Source organism: Bison bison, unplaced genomic scaffold (genome assembly GCF_000754665.1).
Source record: "Bison bison bison isolate TAMUID 2011002044 unplaced genomic scaffold, Bison_UMD1.0 scf7180017864461, whole genome shotgun sequence".
Classification (NCBI taxonomy): Eukaryota; Metazoa; Chordata; class Mammalia; order Artiodactyla; family Bovidae; genus Bison; species Bison bison.
In genome coordinates, this window is record NW_011495023.1 from 10,244,273 (window position 1) to 10,266,324 (window position 22,052).

Consider the following 22,052-nt stretch of genomic DNA (forward strand, 5'->3'; position numbering starts at 1 on the left):
TTCCTGTGCTGGCTGCTCTAGAGAAGTCAGCAGGCCGTCAGTGCCAGGGCCCGCTCTCCCCTCAGCAGTGGCACTGTCTCTAATCCTACAGGTATCTTGCACTGTCTCTAATCCTATAGGTGCCTTTAGACCGAGAGCAGATCAGTAGGCTCTCAGTTCTGGGAGGGCTCCAGAGAGCCCAGGAATTGCCTCCTGCCAGAGTGGGGAAGAAGCAGTGCTCTGCCCTCCGAGGGTTTGTTGCATTCACTTACGAGCACTAATAGCTGGTACTTTCCCCAGCTTCTCCCCTCACACATTGAGGAACTTAACAAAAACCATAACCAAAGTGTCCCTGGTAGTCTCTTAGAGAAACAGTCGTTTGTACTTGGCCCTCCTGCCAGCAGTGCCAGGTTCCTTTGGCACGTGTGGGAGCTATTTACAAGGATGTGGTTCTTGGGACACAGTGACAATGTAAGTTAGTAGTAAGTAACCTGTTTGTAAGCAATTCATTGCTAAGAAGTAGGAAGAAAAAGGCTTCTGGAAGCCTTAGTTATTTGTTTAAGATTGCTGGTAGTGCAGGATGGATGGATGAGGTAGAATCTGAACTTTGGGTAAGTTGAATGGGGCAGCCTCGCACGCTCATCTAGAGCACACACCCAGAGGTTATGATACAGTGCTAGATGAGAGAGCACTTCTCTCCCCTCAGCTTCCAGTGACCCTGCAGTGCCTCATGAAAAGACGAATCATCATCTTTGTGAAATGTGGAAATGGAAACATTTGCCCACAGTCTTTGATTTCTGTGCTTGCTGAAGTGTGGTAGGCCATACAGAAATACAGTTGGGATATACCCATCTATCTTATTTATGGGAAGGGCATACACACTCCAGTAGTCTTGCCTGGAGAATCACATGGACAGAGGAGCCTGGCAGGCTACCGTCCCTGGGGTCGCAGAGAGTCAGACACAGCTGAGCAACCAACCCTGCATTTTATTTGTGGCCACAGTGACCCCTTTACAAATTATATGCTTAAAATAGTCTCAGAATATGCAACAACTAAGCAAGATTTTCTTAGTCTTTTTAGCGTGATTTGCAAAAGTAAACTATGAAAGCCTAGATATTCAGTGGTACCTTCATTGTATGACAGGGCTGGGTTTTAGAATCATCCTTAATGCTCGATTGTGCCTTTCATTAAGTGACCTTGGATGAGCTCCATGAATTCAGCTCTGTCACCCAGGAAATACCCATCTAGTTGAGTTTTAGTGAGGATTAGACCTTGACACTCTGGTGTGATGATTGAGCACATAGTAATTATCTGAAATATGTTAGTTCTCCCCTTCCTCTTAGCCAAAAATATGAGAAATAAAATATGGAGATTCTGTAACAGTTAATTATTGAGATATAATTCATATACCATACAGTTCACCCAAAATATGGAGATTTGAGCTTAAAACATTTTTTTGGGAAAAAATCAACTTCATAATACTTTGCCCACATCTACAAATACATACACAGAAACCCTCTTGAACACTTCATATTAGGATTTCTTACCATCTTGATATTATTCCCATCTCTTCCTCCTCCATCATCCACCTCCTCACTGTACTCCTTTATATATTCTTATGCACAGACATGTACATACAGACTGAAGCAAGGATGTACCTTTCTTGTTTGAACGGAAGAATCAAGCTTGCTCAAAATGTAATGGGAAAGAAAGTCAGCCCCTTCTAGAATACTTCTTAGGACTTGCACATGGGTTTGTGGACTCCTGGGGACCCAATGCAGAGGGAGATGGTTATATTTTCAGTTTGTGATTTTTCTATAGGAACTGCTACCATGTCCCACCAACCACTTAGCTGCCTGACTGAGAAGGGGGACAGCCCCAGTGAAACCACAGGAAATGGACCCCCCAATCTGGCTCACCCAAACCTGGACACGTTCACCCCACATGAGCTGCTGCAGCAGATGAGAGAGCTTCTAATCGAGAACCATCAGCTGAAAGGTAAGCGAAACCTAACCCCATGTTTCTCCATTCACCCGCGGCCTTTGGGAACACAGTCCTTTGGTAATAGCTTGTAGGTGAATCCCTTTCTCTGCACCTGGTTCCCTGGGGAGAGATAGAGCACAGGACTAGCTCTTCAGTTCAGTTCAGTTCAGTTCAGTCGCTCAGTCGTGTCCAGCTCTTTGCGACCCCATGTATCGCAGCATGCCCGGCCTTCCTGTTCATCACCAGCTCCCGGAGTTCACTGAGACTCATGTCCATCAAGTCAGTGATGCCATCCAGCCATCTCATCCTCTGTCATCCCCTTCTCCTCCTGCCCCCAATCCCTCCCAGCATCAGAGTCCCTTCCAATGAGTCAACTCTTCACATGAGGTGGCCAAAGTACTGGAGTTTCAGCTTTAGCATCATTCCTTCCAAAGAAATCCCAGGGCTGATCTCCTTCAGAATGGACTGGTTGGATCTCCTTGCAGTCCAAGGGACTCTCAAGAGTCTTTTCCAACACCGCAGTTCAAGAGCATCAATTCTTCGGCACTCAGCCTTCTTCACAGTCCAACTCTCACATCCATACATGACCACAGGAAAAACCATAGCCTTGACTAGCCGGACCTTTGTTGGCAAAGTAATGTCTCCGCTTTTTAATATGCTATCTAGGTTGGTCATAACTTTGCTTCCAAGGAGTAAGCGTCTTTTAATTTCATGGCTGCAGTCACCATCTGCAGTGATTTTGGAGCCCAAACAAATAAAGTCTGACACTGTTTCCCCATCTATTTCCCATGAAGTGATGGGACCGGATGCCATGATGTTCGTTTTCTGAATGTTGAGCTTTAAGCCAACTTTTTCACTCTCCACTTTCACTTTCATCAAGAGGCTCTTTAGTTCCTCTTCACTTTCTGCCATAAGGGTGGTGTCATCTGCATATCTGAGGTTATTGATATTTCTTTCGGCAGTCTTGATTCCAGCTTGTATTTCTTCCAGTCCAGCGTTTCTCAGGACTAGCTCTCAGTAAGACTAAAACTGCTTCCCAGGTGGCTCAGTGGTAAAGAATCCGCCTGCCAATGCAGGAGACGTGGGTTTGATCCCCGGGTCAGGACGATCCCCTGGAGAAGGGAATGGCAACCCACTCCAGTATTCTTGCCTGGAGAATCCCATGGATAGAGAAGCCTGGCAGGCTATAGTCCTTTGAGTAGCAAAAGAGTTGGACGTGACTTAGTGACTAAACAACAGCAAGGCTAAAGCTATTCCTATTGTTTACTTTTGGATACAGGTAAGAATAAAATTATGTATTTCTGGGAAATGGCAGAATGACATTTAGCCCTAAATTTAAAAGGAAAAATAAAAAGGCTGCTATTATTACAGAATTAGTCCTAAATATTACCTTAAGAGAAAGGAGTCTAATATCTCCAGCCATGGCTTTTGGCAGAACCAGTGTTGGAATCCAGGAGTATGGACCTCAGTCTAGCTAGTTATTAATAGGCATTTTGTTAAAATAAATCAATAAAATCAGTTTTATATTCTTGAGACTCTTGAGGGCAGTCGGTGACATTAGACCTCCTAGTCCTGTTTGAAAGCAGAAACTACTCATTTTTTTGCTATGTAGTCTTTCCAGCTGACCCTGGAGCCCAGGCCAACCCTGGCATTTTGAGGTTCACAGCTATGTGGTGAGGTGATCTATGGGGAGGTTCTCTTCATGACCCCAAGTTCCGTCCCTTGGTGTTTTAACACTCTCCCTCTAAACCCCATGCAGAAGCCATGAAGCTAAATAATCAAGCTATGAAAGGGCGATTTGAGGAGCTTTCAGCTTGGACAGAGAAGCAGAAGGAAGAACGCCTTTATTTTGAGACTCAGAGCAAAGAAGCCAAAGAGCGTTTAACGGCACTGAGCCTTGAAAATGAAAAACTGAAGCAAGAACTCGGAACGCTAACAGGGAAAACTGAAAGGGCATTCGAGGTGAGTGGATTGATCAGTTGTAATTTTATCATGTTCATATTTGCAGTGGGATCTTACCTGTCTAGACTTCGAGATCAAAACTCACAGTTCCGGCTAGATGCTTGCATTATCTTGAAAGAAGAGTGATGAGAAGATTGGTTGCAATTTTAAGGGTCATGTGTAATCTCTGGTGAAGAAAAGAAATGGGTCAAACTTTGACTTTATTGATTATAGTCAAAAGAGTGTTATGGTTATAAATCAATATTTTGTATTCATTATACATAGTACAGAAAGACCTCTGCCTGGAACCATTCAAATGTTGGTCTTTAGTCCTTGATATAGAATTACATTTTTAAAATCTGTCGCTCAGATTTTTCACTTACTGACCTTGTCCTTTCTCTCCATCTACAACAGATTCCTTACTTTGTGTTTTGCATTTACTTTTGAAAAATGGTTTGACAAATATTATTGTGTGATATGAGGCTGTAAGGTTGCCACGTTTCCACTAACTCAAAGAACCTGAGAAATGTGCTTTGATACCCTTGAGAATGGGTATCAAAGATGTGAATGAAAAGTCCTGTAGGTTTTCCAGAAAGGTCCCAATATTGGAAGAAGTTGAGATCAGAAGCTGGAGCTCTGGACAGCTTCTTTCAGTGTAGAAGATCCGCTGAAGCAAACTATAGGCAGGACTCAGGAATGAGTCCTTGGGACAAAGAGACACTGAGGATTCTTCAAAACCCTTGGTCATCAGTTTTTTTTTCCGCAAGCTGTGCCTCCCAGGCCCCCACTTGCCCCTCCCACCTCTCTTTCAATTTTTGTTTCATGGACCACTTGAGGTGTTTATTTGTAATTTAGCCTCTCATCTTCCTGATTTACTGAGGCTCTCAAGACCTCTCACTCACTCACTCACTCACGCTGACCTGTCTTTGCTGCTGCTTCTGCAGACACCCCTCCCCTACCCCCTCAAGCCATTAGGGTTGCCCCTGTGTTCTGTGAGGCACAGGGAAGGGAGCAGGGAGTTTCCACTGAGATCTGCCCTTCAATCCTCAGGGTGAGGCTGAGATATGACTGATTCTGTCTTGATTTCACTGTATTACAGACCTGGTGGCTCAGAGGGTAAAGCATCTGCCTGCAATGCAGGAGACCGGGGTTCCATCCCTGGGTCAGGAAGATCCCCTGGAGAAGGCAATGGCAACCACTCCAGTACTCTTGCCTGTAAAATCCCATGGACGGCGGAGCCTGGTAGGCTGCAGTCCATGGGGTCGCTAAGAGTCGGACACCACTGAGTGCCTTCATTTTCACTTTTCACTTTCATGCATTGGAGAAGGAAATGGCAACCCACTCCAGTGTTCTTGCCTGGAGAATCTCAGGAACGGGGGAGCCTGGTGGGCTGCCGTCTATGGGGTCACACAGAGTTGGACATGACTGAAGTGACTTAGCAGTAGCCGGTACTCTTGCCTGGAAAATCCCATGGACAGAGAAGCCTGGTAGGCTATAGTCCATGCGGTCGCAAAGAGTCGGAAATGACTGATCGACTTCACTTTTCACAGACATCATGGTGATCCCTAAAGAATCCTTTTTTTTTTTTTTTTTCCATTTATTTTTAATTGAAGGACAATTTCTTTACAATATTGTATTAGTTTCTGGCATACATCAGTATGAATCAGCCATAGGTTTGTGCAGTGGTAAGTCACCGACTCGATGGCCATGAGTTTGAGCAAACTCCAGGAGTTGGTGATGGACAGGGAAGCCTGATGTGCTGCAGTCCATGGGGTCGCAACGAGTCGGACACGACTGAGCGACTGAATTGAACTGAAGTCACTTCAGTCCTGTCCGACTCTTTGCGACCCTGTGGACTGTAGCTCGCCAGGCTCCTCTGTCCATGGAATTCTGTAGGCAAGAGTACTGGAGTGGGTTGCTATTTCCTTCTCCAGAGGATCTTCCCCAGGGATTGAAGCCACATCTTTTACATCTCCTGCACTGACAGCCAGGTTCTTTATCACTAGTGCCAACTGGGAAGCCACAATAGGTATACATATGTCTAAAGAATCCTTTTTGACTGTTAACTACAGATTGCCAGGCAAAGGTCATTAGACTTGTTTTGTATTATAAGATGACATATCAGCCTGGGCATATTTCCAAGACAATAGAAGCACAGAAAAAGGGAAATTGTTGTTTCCCGAAGGCTAATCAATGCTAAGTGCTCAAAAAGTGATGAAAGACAGAAATAATTTAGTTGGGCTTGAGATCCCAGAGAACATTAACCCTGGAAGTTTCGTCCAGGAAGATGATGGACAGAGCCTTAACAGTGAAATGAAGAGAAATTTTAAGTGTCACCTCACAAGGTGTTTTGCAGATCCATAATTTCCCAAGGATAATTAAGTGTTAGTCGTTCAGCAGTATCCGACTCTTTGCAACCCCATGCACTGTAAGCTCCTCTATCTGGCCAGGCTCCATGGAATTCTCCACCCAAGAATACTGGAGTTGGTTGCCATTCCCTTCTCCAGGGGGTCTTCCTGATCCCTGATTGATTCATGGGAATCAAATACGCGTCTCCTGCATTGCAGGCAGATTCTTTACTGTCTGAGCCACCAGGGAAGCCCAAGGATAAAGAAGAGATCCACACAATTGGAAAAAAGAAAATTAACCTGACTTCTGAGACTCAAGAGTCATGGCCTTATATCCCTGGTCCTTAGACACTTGTTTAAAACTCTATTTCCTTCCTTTGTGGAAAGATGGTTTTTAGAAGTCCATTCCACTCAGTGTCCTCAGGAAGGTCAAGAGGGTGGATGTGAAGGTTTCTCACAGGGCATGGTCTTCCCCTTCCCTGCTTGCTTCCTGGTTCCAGCCTAGGCAGTACCTTTCCTTTTTTTCATTTTTATGCCTTTAAATGTATATTTCTGTGGTCTGAATCATTATCAGGAGAGATTGCACAAGCTTTGAACTTTTCCTTGCAGACCTAACTCTTCAGTTTTATGAGTTACTTTTTCCTAAAGCCTGTGAGAGTTTCCTAGCAAGGGGATGGTCCAGACGAAGGCAGAGCGCGATTCCACTGGTGTGAGGGGTACTTCCATGTGCCAATTACTACCTAGCCCTCACTCTCTTAACACTTCACAGACTAGCTGGTTTATGGTTTATACACATGCCTTTCTGATAATTTTTTGGTTCTACTATGAGCCTTTGGGCCTGTTTACCATTCCTTATGAAATCTGTCAGAGGGTGTTTGTGTGTGTGTGTGTGTATGTATATGTGTGTGTGAGTGGGTGGGTGAATTTTCAATGTTGCAGTCCTCTGGTAATCTCAAGTATACATATTTCTGGTGGTGCCATGTCCATAAGAACCGTGAGGGAAGAAATCAGGAGGCCAAGAAGGTCACAGCTGGATGAGACTACAGAGACCACATGGTACCAAGTCTTTCTGATCCAAGAAAACTGAAGCCAAGACATTTAGGGAATCTGCTCAAGGCAACACATGCTCTGATTAGCAGAGTGCAGACTAGAGTCTGTTCTCCCTTCTCCCAAGTAAAAACAACACATGTCAGCAGGCTCTTTCTTTTATGACTTTGTCATATGTGGTAATTGCAACAGGATGAACACAACAGGTACTCGATATTAGGAAAATATTAATGTTTATTAGTTTATCAAGGGAAGCCCATTAATGTTTATAGAGGCCAAAATTAATTTTCCACGCTTGGTACCAGCCTCTGAATTTTCAGTTTTCTTCTTTCTCAACAGATTTACCTTTAGCAACCTTAAAGCACCAGCATAGAATATTGTAACAACCAACCTACATGCCTGGGAGGATTCTGGACCTTTCATTGTGTTTTGCTATCACTGTACTGTCATGCCCTTCATGCTTTGGCTTCTAAGGAGAAATGACAAGTATGAGGAGAGAGGGGGTAGAAGGAGAAAAAGGAAAAAAGCAAGAGGTTGAGTTGTGGCAGTTCTTTATCTTTATTTTCTGGGATTTGGGGCTGCAGTTTACTAGTCAACCATTGCCAAAGTCTGGTTGGTTATTTTCCTAATAATCAGATTATTTCTTTCAGCATGTTGAGGAAACGTTCCTTGTTTGAGTTTATTTTAACTTCCTATTATTTGCCACAACAAAGTAAATTTTTCCATTTTAAATGGTATGTCAAAATATATTGCCGAGGAAAAACTAGAATTCCCTACTGTAAAGCACAGCTGTCTTACCAGTAGGTATAGAGGCACGTGAGTCTGATGGCTGAGTCCTTGGCTTGATTCATTCGTTCACTTTGCTCCACATTGTTTCCAGGACATCATTGGGGACCCCAAGGTCCCCAAGGCAGAAGTGGAACAAGAAGTGGAACAGCTGAAGACCCAGGTGGCACGCCTCCAAGCTGAAAAGGCAGATCTGCTGGGCATCGTGTCTGAATTGCAACTCAAGCTGAACTCAAGCGGCTCCTCCGAAGACTCCTTTGTTGAAATCAGGATGGCTGTAAGTGTATTGGTTTTGGTTTTGTCTTAAGCAAGTTACAAAACCTCACCTGGACAACTGCTAGAAATATCACCGCTTCCTTTCAACATGGGAAAGCCAAACAGTGGGGAAATTTCAGCATAGTCAGCATAAATATAAAACATCAGACTTGTGGCTATCACAGCTGAAATGGAAAATACTGATTACCTTTTATGACTGAAGAGATAGTCCTTTTTTTCCCCAGTACATCCTGAATAATTTAGCTGACCTAAAATTTAAAAAAAAAAAAAAGGGTATAAACTTGTTCAGCCCAGGTTCCAAAGCTGTGTTCAGCATTTCACTTAGGTAAGCAGAATCATGATCAGATGCAGTAAAATCAAAAGGCTCGCTCGCCACTTACTAATCATAGAACCCTCTTTTCAGGCAAAGTCTTATGAGGAATATTAAAAATAAGTGGAGAAAAGCAAGAGCAGAGGTGCTCTGGTTGTAGCCCCAGGGAATACCCGGCTTCTCCCTCCCCTCCAACAGCAGCTGCTAGGGAAGCGCTGAGAACAGATTCTGAAGCCAGCATTGTCTGACTGGCTTTTATGTCCAGCCCCAAATGAAGCAAGCTGGGCGTGGCAGCACAGGCTGGCCTGTTCTGATGGGAAGCATGTGTCAGCGGGTAGCTGGTGTGTGGGCAGTCCTGCTAGAAGGGAAACCTCCTTCTTTGCTACTAGAAAAAAAAAATGGAATACAGATTGAGGGAGACAAGCACAGGGAAGTCCAGTCCTTCACTGTACAGTTGGTCCAGCTTCATCAGAGCACACGTCTGATACAGGAAGAGAGCTTAACTGTGTCTCTAGAAGAGAAAACCCTACATGTAGACAAGTGGGGGTGAGGCAGGGTGAAGTGCACCTTAAAAAAGCTCAACTACTGGATATGTCTGACTCTGGATATGAGCATGACTCTCTTTACTTTCTCATTTATTTGCTGCACTAAAGATGAACAGAAGTGAAAAATGGCTGTTAATAACCCTGCCACCCATGCCTCTCAGAAATTTTAGATGAATAGGGGCTGAAGTCAAGAGAAAATACTAATCAGGAAGTACCGTGTCAGAGCACTCATTCTGCACACGAGCAAAGATTATGAAAACGTTGATCAAAGAGCTTTCACCTTCTGCAAATAGCTGATAAAATTCAGGAAGTCCAAGGAGCGTATCAGAAGTTTCCAAATGAGGCTTCTTTCTTTGGGGTGCATGGTTACCATAATGTTCTCCCTCACTGATGAGTGACAGTTATTTCTAGTGTAAATATGTTTTTCTTGCCTTGCTCCTATGAACAGAAAAACACTGCCCAAGACTTAGGAACAGTGTGCGCATACAGAATTATCTAAAACCACCCCTGTATTTTTCCACTAGCTCACTGGACTGGAAATGTCTTGCAAATCGTTGAAGTGGTCTTAGCCCCCACTGCTCCCTAAGTGGCCCCAAAAGCAGATGAATTTCAAATGGGAGCCAGCCTTTTGCTCTGTGAGCCTTGCCCACAGAAGACAGCCTTCTTTCCAAAGTGGCTCCAGCAAGTTCTAGCATTTTGCATTTTATTTTTTTATTTTTAAAGATTTATTCGTTTATTTCTGGCTGCTCTGGGTCTTTGTGGTTGTGCACGGGTTTTCTCTAATTGCAGCGAGTGGGAGCTAGTCTTCTCATTGCCGTGGCTTCTCTTGTTGAGGATCATAAGCTGTAGGTGCATGAGCTCAGGGGTTGTGGTACTTGTGCCCAGTTGCTCTGCAACATGTGGAATTTTTCCGGACCAGGGATTGAACCCGTGTCCTGCACTGGCAGGTAGATTCTTAACCACTAGACCACCAGGGAAGTCCCACATTTTGCATTTTGAAGGAGTGTGTGGGAAAAGTATGTGGAATTGTCATTAGCTGTGTGTGACCTTAACTTGTAGAGAAGGGAACTGCCAACGAGAGAGAGAGGAGATAAGCTTTCCTGTATGCAGGGTCAGGATGACTGTGCTGAATGAGAGGAGCCCGGCCTTCTCGTCTTCGTCTGGATATTTATAATCCTGACTGGGCATGCAGGTTGAGGGAAGGATAAACTTAAACTATTCCATTTGAGTGGCTGAACTGAAGCATCTCACATTTCTGTGTTTGGTAGATTCCTTGGGTTATGTGTCATCCAAATTCTTGATCTTTCGCCTTTTTTCTCTTTTGCTGGAGAATTTGTCTTACCGGCATGCTACGTTAAACCTCTGTCATTTCTGCTTTTACAGGAGGGCGAAGCAGCTGTGGCAGCAAAAGAAATCAAGACAAGTCCTGGGCCCACAAGAACTGATTCCGTTGACACGTACGTGAAGACAGAGTCGGGCTGTCAGACAGGCACGCTGGGCAGTCTTGTCACTTTGGGCTCACCCTTGAGAGGCCAAACATGGTGGGCTGAAAAAGCCACTTACTGATTTACACTGGGGCCTTTCCAGAATGTTCAGTTTGAATGCTATTCATATTTATTGTTGCAGCCCACTGGTAGAGAATAAAAACTATGTTTGGTGCCTTGGTAGGCTAACTAACCCCTCGCCACTCTCCATCAGGTGAGAAGTGAAAATGAGCTTTTTCCTCAGTTAAGAGACCCATGTTTCCTAATGTGTTTATGAGTGCAGTCTGCCCCGGACCAGGCTGCCCCGCTGATAAGGGCAATGTTTCCTTTTTCGCTTCCCTGTTCATTCCCAAGTACAAGGCAAAGTGACTAATATAGGATAGTCTTCCATCACAATGACTGTTGTTGCTCTGGGTGATTGCTGTTTTTTTGAAAGTGCCAAGATATCTTACCTGGGGAGTCTTCAGTAGACTTGTGCCTAGTAGACAGCTATCTTAAATTGTAGGGGGACCTTAAGGAGGCGATGACAGGGGATCTGGGCACCTGAGTCTCTTACAAGTAGCTGTGACCTAGAATGTACTATTAGCTCATCCCCTGTAAGCAGGTTACTACTGTATGAATCTGCTTAAGAAGATTTACCTGAAATTTCCCTAAGCATCTCTTCCTTCAGAGACTTTTAATATCTTTTTTCTATAATTTGATGAATAGACTTATAAAAATGTTTTTTTTATAAGCATATCAGGATTAGATTTCTTTCACCAAACAGGGCAGTTGGCAGAAATGAAAGTTACTCCCTTTTTTAGTTAGAAATAACTATCCCTGCCCCCCGTATTGCCTTTTTAATATCAGAAGACTTTCCTGAAAGTGGTGGGAAGGAAGAAAGCTGTGTTTGAAATTTCTAAGCCACTTCCTCTCCATGTATAGCTGTGTGAATACTACTTCTTCTTTTAAACCACACAGCTGTGTTTTAATAACAGCTTCTTTACCTTGTTTGAAAGTATTTTAAGGAGTCAGAGATTGATCTCTGGGGTTGGAGTTTGAGCTTTGGTGATGGGAACTGGGATTGAATCCTGAATCCTGGCTCTTTGTTAGATGTGTGAACTTGGGTAGGTTACTGAAGGCATAGCTGCTATTAGCATCAGTGTAGCTTTCCAGAATGTTTAGTTACTGCAGTGATGGCCGTGGTTTTCTTCATCATTGACTGCCTCTTGATTTAATCTGAGTTTGAAGTCAAGAAATATATTCGACATACCAACAGGGCCTACATTTCTGTGCTCTAGTTATTAGAAACCAAAAACAAAAATGCTTTTTCTTCTCCTGACTTGAGAATATGGTGTTTTCTGTCAAGCTGGAGGAAGACCAGTGGTCTGCATGTCACCACAGGCAGCACATGTGTGACTGTGGTCTTCTTGGAAATGAGTCTTCTAGGAAAGCAGGGCTCCGAAACCGGGGCTCCCTCTGCTCCACTGGCTCTGTGCGTCCTGGGGTCTGGTGCCGTGGACACTGTGACCACGTGGAGGGAGTGAGCATGTGTGGAGTAAGGTCAGCCTACTCATCAGCCTCACTCCTTCCCCGGACAGCGTGGAGGACCCAGACGCTGGTTGTCACCAGGCCAGCTGTGTTTGGTCTGTAAATGAGAATTAACTGGAGAATGTTCTGGAAAGCTGTTCTTTTTAACTAGTTCCAGTAATATCCTTAGACTCCGACATTTTCATATTCTCTTGAAACCTTTTAACCTTTCTGCTGTCCTGATGCAGGAGCAAATCTACAGAAGGTACCAGGAATTATGTGGAGTTTGAGGAATTAACTGTGAGCCAGCTCCTGCATTGTCTAAGGGAAGGAAACCAGAAGGTGGAGAGACTTGAAGTTGCCCTCAAGGAAGCCAAAGAAAGGTAATAAGGAAGGAAATAAGCAACATGGAAAATGCATACATTGCTTTTTTAATGGCTTTCAGTTCAGTTCAGTCGCTCAATCGTGTCCGACTCTTTGCAACCCTTGAACCGCAGCACACCAGGCCTCCCTGTCCATCCCAACTCCCAGAGTTTATCCAAACTCATGTCTATTGAGTCGGTGATGCCATCCAACCATCTCATCCTCTGTCGTCCCCTTCTCCTCCTGCCCCCAATCCCTCCCAGCATCAGGGTCTTTTCAAATGAGTCAGCTCTTCACATCAGATGGCCAAAGTATTGGAGTTTCAGCTTCAACATCAGTTCTTCCAGTGAACACCCAGAACAGATCTCCTTTAGGATGGACTGGTTGGATCTCCTTGCAGTCCAAGGGACTCTCAAGGGTCTTCTCCAACACCACAGTTCAAAAGCATCAATTCTTCGGTGCTCAGCTTTCTTCACAGTCCAACTCTCACATTCATACATGACTACTGGAAAAACCATAGCCTTGACTATGTGGAACTTTGTTGGCAAAGTAATATCTCTGCTTTTTAATATGCTATCTAGGTTGGTCATAACTTTCCTTCCAAGGAGTAAGCGTCTTTTAATTTCATGGCTGCTATCACTATCTGCAGTGATTTTGGAGCCCCCCAAAAAATAAAGTCTGACACTGTTTCCACTGTTTCCCCATATATTTGCCATGAAGTGATGGGCCTGGATCCCATGATCTTAGTTTTCTGAATGTTGAGTTTTAAGCCAACTTTTTCACTCTCCTCTTTCACTTTCATCAAGAGGGTCTTTAGTTCCTCTTCACTTTCTTCCATAAGGGTGGTGTCATCTGCATATCTGAGGTTATTGATATTTCTCCCGACAATCTTGATTCTAGCTGTGCTTCCTCCAGCCCAGCGTTCCTCAAGATGTACTCTGCATATAAGTTAAATAAGCTTTATTGAAATATAATTAAGATGCCATAAAATTCATCCATTTAAAGTGTACGTTTTATTTTTTTTTTTTAGAATAGTCACAGAGTTATGTAGTCTTTACCACATTATAATTTTAGAACATTTTTCCCCCAAATAAGTCCCTTATTAGCACTCATTCCTCTTTCCTCATGGTAATCTACTTTTCTGTCTCCATAGACTTACCTTTTCTGGACTCTCATACAAATCAAATCATGCAACATGTGGTCTTTTGTGACTGGCTTATTTTATTTAGCATAATGTTTTCAAAGCTCATCCATGGTGTGGCATGTGTCAATCTTCATTCCTTTTTGTTGCTGAATAATATTCCATGGTGTGACTAGACAACATTTTGTTTATCTGTTCATCATTTGATGAACATTTGGGTTGTTTCCACTTTTTTCCTATTATGAATAATATTTGCTCTCTACATTCATGCACAGTTTTATGTGTGGACATAGTTTTTTAATTTGCTGGGTACCTGGGAGTTAAACTGTTGGGTCACATGGTTACTCTCTGTCTAATATTTTAAAAAACAACCCAGCTGTTTTCCACAGTGGCTGCACCATTTTCCATTCTCACCAGCATCCACAGCAACACTTGGTGTTTGACTTCTTGATTAGGGCCATCCTTGTGGACGTCAAGTGGTGTCTCATTGTGATTTTGATTCTGTTTCCCCAGTGATGGATATGCATGTTGGCTATATGTGCATCTTCTTCTTTGCCCGTTAAAAAGTTTAGACTGTCTTTTAATTATTGAATGACGTGAGGTATATGATTTGTAAATACTCTCTCCCATGCTGTGAATAATCTTTTCATTTCTTTGATGGTATAATTTGTAGCACAAAATTCTTTTTTATTTTGCTCTAATCCAATTTATCTGTTTGGTTTTTGGGTCACTTCTGCTTTTGGCATTGTAGCTAAGAAACCACCGCCTAACCCACAAAGATTCACTCCTGTGTTTTCTCCTAATTGTTTTATTATAGTTTTAGCTCTTACATTTAAGTCTCTATGTTGAGAGTGCATTTTTGTGCATGGTGTAAGGTGAAGGTCCAACTTCATTCTTGTGTATGTGGATACCTATTTGTCCTGACACCATTTGTTGAAAAGATAATTTTTTTCTCACTGACACCCCTGGTGTAAATCAGTTGACCATAAACAAATGTAAAGATTAATTCCTAAATGCTCAGTTTTGTTCAGTTGATCTAAGTGTCTGTCCTAATGGCAATACTACACTGTCTTAATTAGTTTAGTAGTAAAATTTGAAATTCTGAAATGTAGGTCTGCCAATTTTGTTCTTCTTTTAAAAAGATTGTTTTGGTGGGTCCCTTGTTTTTCTTATATAACTCTTAGAATAAGTTTGTTATTTTTAAGCTGGGATTTTGTTAGGGATTGCATTGAATCTGGAGATCAATTTGGGGAACATTGCCATCTTAACAATATGAAGTCTTCTGATCCATGAACATGGGTTTCTTTCCATTTCCTTAGGTCATCCTTAATTTCTTCCAATGATGTGTTATAGTTTTCAGCATATAGGTCTTGCAGTTCTTATTCAAAATTAATTCCTATGTATTCCAGTCTTTTTGGTGCTATAATACATGAAATTATTTTCTTGATTTGATTTTTGGATTTTTCATTGTTAGTGTTCAGTTGCTAGGTCATGTCTGACTCTTTGCAACCCCATGAACTGCAGCACGCCAGGTGCCTCTGTCCTTCACTATCTCCCTGAGTTTGCACAAACTCATGTCCATTGAGTCAGTGATGCCATCCAACCATCTCATCTTCAGTCACCCCCTTCTCCTCTTGCCCTCAAACTTTCCCAGCATCAGGGTCTTTTCCAAAGTATCAACTCTGCACACCAGGTGACCAAAGTACTAAAGCCTCAGCATCAGTCCTTCCAGTGAATATTCAGGGTTGATTTCCTTTAGGATTGACTGGTTTGGTATCCTTACTGTCCCATTGTTAGTGTAGAGAAATATAACTGATTTTTGTATATTGATCTTGTAGCCTGCAACCTTGCTGAATTCACTTATTAGCACTAATCATTTTTTTTTAGTGAATTCCTTAGTATTTTCTTTATACAAGACCATGTCATTTGCAAAGAAATAGTATTACTTCTTCCTTACCAACCACTATTCCTTTTATTTATTTGTTTTTTGCTTCTGTGATTGCCCAGTACAATGTTAAATAAAAGTAGAGATAGTAGATATCCTTGTCTTGTTCCTGATCTTGGGGGGAATGCTTTCAGTCTTTCACCACTAAATTGGTGATATTAGCTTTGTTTTTTATAGATGCTTTTGTCAAGTTGAAACACTCTTTTCTATTCCTGGTTGTAGTGTTTATCATGAAAAGGTTTTACATTTTGTTAATGCTTCTGCTGAGTCTATGAAGATGATTGTGTGTGTTTTTTTAAACCTCTATTAATGTATCATATTGATTGATTTTCTGATGTTAAACTAACTTTTCATTCCTGGATAAATCACACTTGGTCATGATATATGATCTGCTTTATATTGCTGGCTTGGATTGCTAGCCTTCTTAGTAAAGAGTTTTGCATGTGTATTCCTAAGGGGTGTTGGTCTATAGTTTTCTTGTGATGTCTTTGTCTGGTTCTGGTATGAGAGAAATACTGACCTCATAGAATGTGACATACTCACACACACTTTGAGATAAAATTTATTTACCTTATAGAGTTGTGAAGTCAGTGAATTTCTATGTGTGAATGAACTTCTTAGAAATGCAGAGTGCTAAACCACATAAGACAAGGGGGCATAATGAAACAGTTTTAGGGTTCCAATGATTGCAACATTTAGTCATAAATAGTCCATGGTGTCGCTACGAGTCCGACACAACTGAGTGACTTCACTTTCACTTTCCACTTTCCTGAATTGGAGAAGGAAATGGCAAGCCACTTCAGTGTTCTTGCCTGGAGAATCCCAGGAACGGGGGAACCTGGTGGGCTGCCGTCTCTGGGGTCACGCAGAGTCTGACACACCTGAAGCGACTTAGCAGCAGCAGCAGCAGGATACTGTATATAGCATATACTAAAGTATACATAAATATAATACATACATAATTCTCTCAGACATTATAAATGTTTCATTAATCTTAAAACTATAGCGCTTTCTAACTGAAGCAGTTGAAAAAGTATAAGAAAATCTGTTCTTAAAATATGAAAAAAAGTTATTTATTCAGAATGAGGGTTATCTGAAAGAAATCAGTGTTTTTCCAATGACTTATTTGATAGTCAGTTCTTTTCAAAGGTGAAAAGGAATGATGGCTATGAGTTGTAGGTCTTTACCCCATATCCTGCTGCTGCTGCTGCTAAGTTGCTTCAGTCATGTCCAACTCTGTGCAACCCCATAGATGGCAGCCCACCAGGCTCCCCCATCCGTGGGATTCTCCAGGCAAGAACACTGGAGTGGCTTGCCATTTCCTTCTCCAATGCATGAGAGTGAAAAGTGAAAATGAAGTCACTCAGTCGTGTCCGACTTTTAGCGATCCCATGGACTGCAGCCCACCAGGCTCCTCCGTCCATGGGATTTTCCAGGCAAGAGTACTGGAGTGGGGTGCCATTGCCTTCTCCATCTTACTCACTAAATATCTTTAAATATCTCCACTAACTTACTAAGAAAGAATATATGGGGAGGCTATTTTCTGAAATCTGCATATGTGAAAATCTCTCTTTCTACCTTTTTACTTAACAGATAGTTTTGCTAGATACAGAATTCTCTTGATATATTGGATATAATTTTCCCACCGAATTTTGAAAGCATTAGTACTTGATTGTCTTCTGGCTCCTGGTGTTGAGGCTGAGAAATTCATTGCTATTTTGATTCTTGATCTTTTGGCATAAAACTTCTTTTGTTTGTCCTCTCCCCCAGAGGTTCTTTGCTCCATCCCAAGTTTTCTGACATCTCATGTGTGCTTTGGTGAGGGGCCTGTTTTCATCCATTTGTTCTGGACACTCTTGGCCTCATTCATTCTTCAGTTCTTGAAAAATGATCTTGACTTAATTACCCTCAGTTTTCTCTATTCTCTCATTCTAGCAATGACTATTACTTTGAACTGGACTCCTGAACTAGTCCTCTCATTTTCTTAACTTGGTGTTCCTCTTTGCCATTTGTCTCTCTTTCCTTATCTCTTTCTTCCTCCCTCTGCCTCCTCACCCTTCACTCTTGCTATCTTTTTCTGCTTTCTGACACATCTGACCAACTTTCATCTTCTGTTTTTTGCTGGGCAGGGGTGGAGGGAGGGTGCAGTTCCTTTGAATGTTCTTCTTCCATTCTTTCAAAGTCATTTTAGTGGCATTCAGGGTGGGAGAAAAATTACATGCATACATTTAATCTACCATCTTTAATCACAGGTTTCTTTTTATTCCATTTGTATTGAGATGGTTTTCATATGACTTTGATTCAGTATCAGAATGTTGCTATATTTGTTTTAGGACCTCATAAACTTAGATGGATCTTCTTATAACAAGTATAAGGATTCCCTCTCTGCTGAATCATTATAAAGAGGCACCCACTCTCATGTAGCACACGTGCATACACGCATAAAAATACAAATTAAAAAAACAGTTCTGTGCATTACAGTGATGTGGAAAAGGCAGTGTCTTTCAGTGTTCAAGATAAAGTATACCCATCTTATACCTCCATGTGCATTCATCCCTTAAATCGGTTCCAGCCAGTATCTGGTTGAAAGCAAAACCACAGCTAATACAGTGCATATGAAGAGATTTTGAAAACGTTCATCCTTTATCCAAATTTTAGACAATATTCTTTTTAATGCGTCTGCAATTGTTATTCCTCTGGAAGCCAAAGAAAAAGTAACTTTTCTATATTCTGTAATTTTTTAGAATTTCTGATTTTGAAAAGAAAGCCAAGGATCATTCTGAGACTGAGACCCAGACAGAGGAGCACACAGAACAAGAGAAAGAAGAGGAGAAAGACACCAAAACTGTGGGTACTCAGAGTCTAAGACTGTTACCACACTCTCAGTGGATGGAGGGTAGTGAGGGCACTGCAGCCAAGTCGTGTGCTCTGTGGCTTTAGAAATAGAGGAGAATTTGTCATGTTGAATATTTTCTATTTCTCTCCTGTTTCCTTGTCCTGATCTGAATTTCATTCACTATAAATTGCAGTGAGATGTATTCCTATCCCAGTGATTGTAGGAAATCACTCCTTTATCTCTTCTTGACTGATTTCCTCTCCAGAATTCCTAAGTGAACAGGCCCACAAATTGAGAAAGGAATTTTGTCCAATATATAATGAAATCATTTGAGGATATGATCCAGAAACTTCAGGTAGAATTGAAGGGTCTTTGTTCTCTCCCACTACTCATTTGAATATAATAGTTTGAACAAAAAAGACATTTGTTTACATACATATTTATATACACTTGTGTGACAACTCAGAAACATGCCTTGTAACCTGCGAACACAGTGTGAAGCTTAGGGAAAGGTGATGAGGGCAGGAAGTTGTAAGACCCACAGTAGCCCACAAGAAAGGCATTTACATGAAACACTCACTTTAGCTAACTTACTCAACAAGCCTGTATCAGATGCCTGCTGTATGCCACGCTCTGAGCTGAGTCCCCTACTTTCAAGAGAATGGAGAATATGTTAAAAACTGAGATGAAGAGACCAAAACTAATGAACAACTAATTATAAAGAAGTATTGAGACTTCCCTGGCACTGTAAAACTCATTGATAAAACTTCTAGAGCTGCCAGGAAGAAGCCAGTACAGTGAAAACAGCTGAGTAAACTAGAAACACACAACAGTCAGGGAATGTGGGCGTGAGTTGCTAGCTGGGTAAAGTAGGTTGTGCTTTGACAGCACCGTGATCTGTGATCCCCTGAAGTGTGGTCAGGGTCCATTGTGATTATGATAAAGGCATTATCACAAGAGTATCCAATCGATCAGTTAATGCTCTATGAGGAAACAGAGTTGTATCCAAAGCTTTTTTTTTTTTTTTTTCCCATGCAAGATATTTGGGGCATTAAGTGCCAAAAGTTCAATCAGTTCACAGGCTTAGTTAGACGCCACTGGTTCACACTGTTTCCTCATAAAGAGGTTCATTTAAGTTCTAATAAGTGCATGTTTGGAATTTCCTGGATGACAGATTGGAAGTGAAGTGGAAACACTGAACCTTCAGGTGACAACACTGTTTAAGGAGCTTCAGGAAGCTCACACGAAACTCAGTGAAGCTGAGCTAATGAAGAAGAGACTTCAAGAAAAGTAAGAATGAGAGATAATGTTTACCACCCCCCCGCCTTCAAAAAGTGTACTGTTTAACAAAATATGTCAATATACAAAAACATCGTTTTGTTACTGTGTTATTACTGAGTAAAAGAAAAAGACACCTAATTGAAATATGAATTCAGAAAACACCAATGTTCTGGTTAATATATAACCATGAAGTCCTTGGGGGAATGGACCCAGGGGACTCTGATTCTGCTTTTCGGGGGCATTTTAAGCATATATGAGGACCTGGAAAAAACAGTGATTCAGACTTCCTGTGACTTATGTAAGCTGACAGCATTGATGTGAACAAACATAAAAGAAAACTACAAAGGGCAAGAAGAACCTGAATGAGATTTAGGGGGAAAAAAAAAACTTGATTTTCTATCAGTTATAAAGGCTAATATCTAAATTGAGAGAATTTTGCATCTGCTTGTTTCTCTTGATGTGAGGAGTTGCCCCAAATTTAGAAAAGCTAAGTTGATGTTGTTCTCTTAGATTAATTGGCAAGCATATTTCCAGCACAATATACAAATGTATGTTTCTGTGGAGTTACACTGACCAAGGCTGTACAGTATTATGGACAGCATAGCAGCTGATGCAAAGGACTTTGGATAAACAGACCCAGGTTGAAATACAGATTTACCCCTTATTTGTGGTATTACCTTGGACAAGTTATTTATTTAACCTCTCTGTGCCTCAGTTTTATCATTTGTAAACTGTGTGTCATAACTCAAATTTTGTATTAAGTAAGCTAATGTTTAACATGCTTTTTGCAATAATGCCTTACACACAGCAGCCATTGGCTCATTTTGCTCTTGTTACATTGAAATTCTCAGTCTGATCTTTAAAAGGACTTAAAGCACTTCCTTCTCTCCTCCTGAATCTTTATCAGAAACCATATTTTTTGTACTTAACAGAGCCTATAAACTTCTTCTATAAAAATCTGTATATTTTTATATTCAGTCATAACGGTTCAGAAATACTTCTAGTAAAAAAGCAGGAAGGATAAAATATTTAATTTTGTACTGTTAAATTTTTGAAGAATGTCATCATGAAATTCTTTGTATTTGCTACATAATCTGAGAATCTGTTTAAAAGCCACTGAGAAATGTGAAGGCACATTGTTTGTCCTCATGAAATTTTGCTCTTTCTTAGATGTCAGGCCCTTGAAAGGAAAAATTCTGCAAGCCCATCAGAACTGAATGAAAAACAAGAGCTGGTTTATAAAAACAAGAAGTTAGAGCTCCAAGTGGAAAGCATGCGATCAGAAATCAAAATGGAACAAGCTAAAACAGAAGATGAAAAGTGAGTGTGCGATGACTGGATGGCTACTTGCTGAAAGAAGATAGAAGAGCAGTTTTATGCAGTTGGAATCATTTGAGAATAAATTAAATTTATTTTTTGTCTTTTGTTTATTTGAAGGAGAATTAGTAGACTTTTCTGAAGAGATAAAATTTAAGTTTTATTTTAACAATTATGAAAATTATTTGTAGTCTATCTTGATTATTTGAAGAAAAATCATTTTCTTTGAGAGTAAGAATATGCTAGTAGGTGGTGGGATTGTAAAGGTGGAAGAGATTTTGCTACTTGAGTATTCAGAAGAAAGTTGGGAGGCAAGACTAAGTTTCGATGTACTTTCCCCAAGATTTCCTTTTTAATTTCTTTTTAAATAGGTCCAGATTAGGCACTCTACAGTTGACACACAACAGGCTTCTTCAAGAATACAATAATGCACTGAAGACAATTGAGGAACTGAAAAGGAGAGAGGTACTCATCGAAAAAAAATTATTTTCATAGCCTAGTAGTGAATGGAACTATTGAACGTTTTATGTAAATATGTGAGGTAGTTGTGTTACTCCTTAACTAAGTCTGGTTTCAAAGGTTTTTTTTTTTCCTTTTATATCTTTTTTTTTTCCATTTATAATTGATTTCTTGTGTCTAAGGGTTCATAACTCCTGCCGCATATGTATAATGTGCCATGTAGTCAAAGATGGGGTGCATGCCTTATGGTCACGGAGTAAGCTGTTAGCATTTCTAATGGTGGGTGAGTTTGCAGGAAAGCTGAGTATGGGCTTCTACATGAGTAATGGATGTATAGTAAGACTGCTGCTGGGAGGTCTCACAAGGCTAGCTTGCCTCTGTCAGTGAACTTGAGACCCTGGACTTCTTGGGCTGCAACTTAACTTAGTAATAATGTCCCCAGCATGGTGTGATAGTTTAAACACCATGGATAGATACGTCAGAATGAGAGATGAGTTAATTA

General features: G+C 41.3%; 1 protein-coding gene across 4 annotated transcripts in view; it reads left to right on the forward strand.

Moving 5' to 3' along the window:
* Positions 1-22,052, forward strand: part of OPTN (optineurin) — a 40,641-nt gene that overhangs the window by 4,948 nt on the left and 13,641 nt on the right. For all 4 annotated transcript variants that reach the window (XM_010859929.1, XM_010859927.1, XM_010859926.1 and 1 more), the window contains 9 exons: positions 1,801-1,977; positions 3,722-3,924; positions 8,179-8,361; positions 10,599-10,672; positions 12,457-12,591; positions 18,402-18,504; positions 19,668-19,783; positions 20,945-21,094; positions 21,463-21,556. In XM_010859929.1, coding sequence (XP_010858231.1) covers positions 1,812-1,977; positions 3,722-3,924; positions 8,179-8,361; positions 10,599-10,672; positions 12,457-12,591; positions 18,402-18,504; positions 19,668-19,783; positions 20,945-21,094; positions 21,463-21,556 — 1,224 coding nt within the window. In that variant the 5' untranslated portion in view covers positions 1,801-1,811. The remainder of the gene's footprint in view (positions 1-1,800; positions 1,978-3,721; positions 3,925-8,178; positions 8,362-10,598; positions 10,673-12,456; positions 12,592-18,401; positions 18,505-19,667; positions 19,784-20,944; positions 21,095-21,462; positions 21,557-22,052) is intronic.